Source organism: Protobothrops mucrosquamatus, unplaced genomic scaffold, assembly GCF_001527695.2.
Source record: "Protobothrops mucrosquamatus isolate PMUCROS unplaced genomic scaffold, P.Mucros_1.0 scaffold9283, whole genome shotgun sequence".
Classification (NCBI taxonomy): Eukaryota; Metazoa; Chordata; class Lepidosauria; order Squamata; family Viperidae; genus Protobothrops; species Protobothrops mucrosquamatus.
Window position 1 is genome coordinate 8,505 of NW_015395075.1, and position 5,502 is coordinate 14,006.

A 5,502-nucleotide genomic window follows, 5' to 3' on the forward strand; every position below is an offset into this window, starting at 1 on the left:
GTGGACTTCAACTCCCAGAATTCCTGAGCCAGCCACGCTGGCTCAGGAATTCTGGGAGTTGAAGTCCACGAGTCATGAAAGAGCCAAGGTTGCTTACCCTTGGTCTAGGACTATTTGCCCAGCCTGCCTTTCCTGCCCCCCTGCCCGCTTTGAGACGCTGGACTCCAACTCCCAGAATCCCCTGGCCAGCCTGAAGTTCAGCATCTTAAAGCAGGCAAGGGGGCGACACGGGGAGGGGGCTGCGGTATGGCAAACTTCAAGAATCCCTACGGTTGTGGGGTTCACAAAAACTGTGGTATCTGCCCCCTCATTCCTGTGATTGATTCCAACATAAGACAAGCTGGAACCCAGAGCCGTCTCCTGCTTTTCTTCGCCCCCTTCACTCCTCACCTTCTCCCTCTCCCCCGCAGCAGCCCTTCGGCCCAGCAGGTGTGGGACTGTCGTGAGGTCCACGTCTGGCCTCCTGAGGCACCACGGGACCCTCTCGGTGGCAGCAGTGAGCCGGCCAGAGGATGGTAAGTCTCTCCAGGGCTGGGGGCTCAAAATGGTGAGGAAAGCAGCAGAGGATCCTGGAGCAAAGAGTGGGAGAAGGAAGCCGGGGTGGAGCTGGTAGCTGCCTGTTTGCCTGTGGGGAAACTGAGGTCTGATTCTGGTGGATGCTTCTCCTTGAAGCTGTGCTTGGTGTCTCTTGCAGATATCGAGGAGAGGCTCCTGCAGGAGCCGTTGAAGCATGCGGACTTTTTCAATCTGCAGGAGCTCTTTTCTGTGCAGGAGCTCTTTGACGCTCGAGTCCACCTCGGCCACAAGAAGAGCAGCCGCCACAGGTCAGTTCTTGCAAACCACGACAAAGCAAACTCCCTAGCTAGGTTCACACAAAGCGCTGGATTCTCAGCCTGGATTGCCAAAACATAGTTGCCATGTTTTGGTTAGGTCTAAAGCAGGGGTAGGCAACCTTGGCTCTTTTATGACTCGTGGACTTCAACTCCCAGAATTCCTGAGCCAGCCATGCTGAGGGGAAAGGGAGAGGGTTCCAAGCTGAGCCATGCTGGCTCAGGAATTCTGAGAGGTTGCCTACCCCTGGTCTAAAGAAATAAACCCTGATGGGCTAACAGGCAGCATGCAGATTTTGTACCCTCATTCCCACAACCATGGTGCCACCCACTGTAGCCTGGGCTAGCACGTTGTTTGAATCCAGCCTTTGGGTCAGACCTTCAGAGCCAAGCATTGCTCACCCAGCTTTCCTGCTTTTCTAACTAGGATTGTCCTCAGATTTTCTTGAGATTCAGTTAGGATAGGGATAGGGATAAGGATAAGGATAAGGATAATAGAATAGAATAGAATAGAATAGAATAGAATAGAATAGAATAGAATAGAATAGAATAGAATACGGAATGGAATACGGAATGGAATATGGAGTGGAGTTGAATGGAATGTGGAATGGAATAGAATAGAATAGAATAGAATACAGAATGGAATATAGAGTGGAATAGAATAGAATAGAATATCTTTATTGGCATTGTGTAATTCACAACAAAATTAAGTTGGTACTTTTGGCGTGTAAGTGATGGGTAGATATGTGTTTTACTTCCTTCCCATCCCACTCACTGATAAAATGCAGTTGGATATTTGGGGGGCTGAGATGTTAGTTATCTCTGTTAGATGTTAACAAGGTTCAGTCATAGTTGTGTGAATAGAGCAGATGGTTAATTAACCATCTGCTCTATTCACACAACTATGACAAGTATTCTTTGGTTAACTGGGAATCTCTGCGTAGAAGGGAGCCCTTCCATTATCGTGCGATACGATCTTGTTCAAGGGTGAGATTGGCATATTCCTGGGGAAGCATCTTGCTGTTTATGTAGCTTTTCTCCACCTCCTGCTTTTTAGCTCTGCTGACCGCTCATTTTAAGCTTTATTTAACCTGAAACAAATCCATTTCTCCCCTGTACAGACCAAAAAAATACAGACGCTTTTGAAGCTCATTGCTCAATATTGTTGTGCCTGTTTGAGTCAAGAGCAGGAGGAGAATCTGGGATGAGATGCTGGCCACCAGCCTTTCAAATAGTGAGGGAGCCGTTCCGGGTGGCAGGGGACGCCCTCTGAAGCCCCCCCACACACAGGGAGACCGGTGGGCTTCCTGGCACAGATGGCTGGCCACTCTGAGAACAGAGTGGATGAGAGGGGCTGAGGGTCCCACCCAACCTGGCATTGCTTAGGTCACTGCTTCCCAAACCTTTTCCTTCATTACCCAAAACTGCTTATCAGAAAGTCCTTTTTACCAATGTAGGTAAAACTCTTTCACGTCAATGTCCCTGTTGTGATGTGTGTATTGTTGTGTATTGTTACAACCCACCCACCCCCGCTTTTACTCAATTTTGGGTGATTGACCCAGGTTTGGGAAGCACTGACTTAGCTTCTTATGTCTGGCTGGTTGATCTTTGCAAAAGCTCAGCATTTCCTGCCTGGTAAAATAGGGAATATGAGAGCTGTACAGGTAGTTTTCGACTTATCACCAGAAATAAGCTCAGAAATTTGTTGTAGATTGTTGTGGTTCTACGTCGAGTCACCCTGTAACCAGACTCAATTCTACAACTCCCTTTTTTTCAATGGCCGTTAAGCAAATCACATAGTTGTAAGTTTGAATCCAGTCTAATGGAGGCTTTTGCCCGGAAATGGCAAAAAAAAAAGTCGCAAAGTGGGATCGTACGACCACAGGACGCTGCAACCCATCCTAAATGCAAGCCTGCGGCCAAATTCCCCAAATGAGACCATTGGCCGAGGGTGGCTTGTAAGTAACTTTGATTCTGTTGTCAGTTCAAAGGATCGTTAAACGATGATTTTGTTCATCAGCTACCTGTAATGTATGTGTGGATGACCTTGGGGAAGGAGGGGAAAAGTCCACCGCTTTCTGGGTTATTCTTAGCCCAGTGGTGGCGAACCTATGGCACGCGTGCCACAGACGGCACTCAGAGCCCTCTCTGGGCACGCGCGGCCTGCCCCAGAGATGGCAACAGTCCCTCTTCAACCAGCCGCCTGCTAACTGGCCGAGGTCCCACGTGGCCGGATGCATCCCGGCATGGCTGGTTTCCCTCCCCCCCCCATCCTTCCTGGCCTCGCATGCTCTCCTTCTCCCGGGGATGACCCACTGCATCACCTCCTCAGCTGTCGGCCGTCCGTCCAGCTTCTCTGAACTGCTGGCGGTGGGCTGCGGAGCCCCAGATTGCGCCGGTCGAGGGGCCGGCAGGCTGTGGCTGCTGACGGACACTGTCGGCCCCCATGCGCTCGCTGGCCTCTGTGTGTGGGGGCTGATGGTGTCAGAGAGCAGCTGCCCCGGCCCCTACCTCACCTTGCCTCACCTCGCAGGATGAGCCTCCTGCCCACCACCCCACCTGCCAGAGACCCCCTGGATCTCCCCCAACCCTGCCCGGCCCCCACAGGTGTCCCTCCCCACGAGCAATATCGAGGTGACCACGCCCACCCAGTGGGCCACGCCCACCTGGCACCCAGCAATAAATAAGTGGGTTTTTGGTGGCAGTTTGGGCACTCGGTCTCTAAAAGGTTCGCCACCACTGTTCTTAGCTCTTCAAGGTAGGCTGGACTATAGGAAACCAAAGTCCCACGGATCGATATTACTTTTAGGTCAGACTGACCTGGCAAGTCTCCACGTGCGTCCCCCATCTTGCTTTTACCTTTGTGACAACGAGGGGGGGGTGTCTGGCTGAGAGGCTTTTAGGGTTACGTTCGTATCCTAGACTTAAATTTCTGTTATCTGCCTTGGTAGCTACTCGTCCTTCAAGGCCCAGGCTCTCTTTCCACAACAGTTCATTGAGTGACCGTTCAGAGTTACAAGAGCAGTGAAAAAAGTGACTTAATCACTGTTTTGCACACTTACGACGGATCCGGTGATCAAAATTCGGATGTTTGGTAACTGGTTCGTATTTATGACGGTCACAGCGCCCCGGGGTCACGTGGTCCCCTTTTGTGACCTTCTGACAAGCAAAGCCCACGGGGGAAGCCACACCCACTTAACAATCATGTTACTAAAGCAGTGATTCACTTAACAACTGGGGCAAGAAAAGTTGTAAAATGGGGCAAAACTCACCTGGACGGATCTTCCACTTGGCAACATAAATTTTCGGGCTCCATTGTGATGTATGTTGAGGACTTACATCTCTCACGAGGGGGTGGGGGGGCATCCTCAGATCGGCCTGTAGTCCTTGTTGCCTCTTGATGTGGCCTGGGGGGGCGGATTCAGAGCCCCCGGTGAGTCTGGCTCTTTCCTCCGCAGATACATGGCGCCGTATCTCTTCGGCTGCCGTTTGGACCACGACATCATCGACCTGGAGCAGACGGCGCAGCACCTCCAACTGGCCCTCAACTTCACGGCCCACGTCGCCTTCCGCAAGGGCATCATCCTCTTCATCAGCCGCCATCGCCAGACTTCCCACCGGGTGGAGACGGTGGCCAAGGAGTGCGGGGAGTACGCCCACACCCGCTACTGGCAGGGGGGGTTGCTGACCAACGCCCGCATCCAGTACGGCGCCGGGGTCCGCCTGCCGGACCTCCTGATCCTCCTCAACACTTTCAACAACGTCTTTGAGCCTCACCTGGCCATCCGGGACGCGGCCAAGATAAGCATCCCCACCGTGGCCGTGGTGGACACCAACAGCAACCCCTCCCTCATCACCTACCCCATTCCGGGGAACGACGACAGCCCCTCGGCCATCCACCTCTACTTGTCGCTCTTCAAGACCACCATCTTGAGGGCCAAGGAGAAGAGGAGGCACCTCGAAGCTTTATTCCGGCTGCAGAAGAAGTCGGCCAGCCCCAGAGGCACCACCCTCCACCGCCCGACGCCTAGGGTGGATGAGGAGAAAGGGCATTCTGGCTCCTCAAGCCAGGATTAGTGTCTGCATACCTGCCGGACCGAATCTCCCGTTCGTCAGCCTTCCTCTACTACGGTGTTTCTCAACCTGGGCAACTTTACGATGTGTGGACTTCAACTCCCAGAATTCTCCAGCTAGCAACCCTAGCTGGAGAATTTTGGGAGTTGAAGTCCACACATCGTAAAGTTGCCCAGGTTGAGAAACACTGCTCTACTACAAGGCTGGGAAGCAGAGGTTGCAGATCACAGCCTCCCTTCCCATTAACTCTTAGGGATGCTGCGACCTGTAGTTAATCATCTGGAGGGCCAGAGGGTTCCCCCACCCCCCACCCCAGTTCTGTTCTATGTTGATGCCACTCGCTTTACCTTTCCACTTCAGTCTTCTCTACACCTTGTGAGTCGCCATTTTGTAAATTATGAATGTCACTGGACATCAAGCTGCACCAAACGCGCAAGAATTGGCAGCTGAAGTGCTGGGGATCAATTGTGATCTGGACGGCGTGTGGTCCTCCTTCTTCATTGGTTTCCATATCACAGCTTGGTAGAAGATGAACCTTGACTGGCAGAGAGCCCTGGTCAGATCCAGGAGTGTGGATTGGAGAGGCTGTGAACCACAA

At 52.4% G+C, this 5,502-nt stretch overlaps 1 protein-coding gene across 1 annotated transcript; it reads left to right on the plus strand.

Moving 5' to 3' along the window:
- The first annotated feature begins 246 nt into the window (after positions 1-246).
- On the plus strand, positions 247-4,907 carry LOC107300951 (28S ribosomal protein S2, mitochondrial-like). Its single transcript, XM_029287067.1, has 4 exons — positions 247-295; positions 411-515; positions 695-824; positions 4,289-4,907. The coding sequence occupies exons 1-4, from the start codon at positions 247-249 to the stop codon at positions 4,905-4,907; spliced, it is 903 nt and encodes a 300-aa protein (XP_029142900.1).
- The last annotated feature ends 595 nt before the right edge of the window (positions 4,908-5,502 follow it).

What these genes read in the sequence shown, in the direction of transcription:
- LOC107300951 (XM_029287067.1), top strand. Translation starts at nt 247, where the DNA reads ATGGCAAACTTCAAGAATCCCTACGGTTGTGGGGTTCACAAAAACTGT. An exon ending in TGGGGTTCACAAAAACTGTG is followed by an intron (nt 296 to 410) that starts GTATCTGCCCCC and finishes TCTCCCCCGCAG; the next exon opens with CAGCCCTTCGGCCCAGCAGG. An exon ending in AGTGAGCCGGCCAGAGGATG is followed by an intron (nt 516 to 694) that starts GTAAGTCTCTCC and finishes TGTCTCTTGCAG; the next exon opens with ATATCGAGGAGAGGCTCCTG.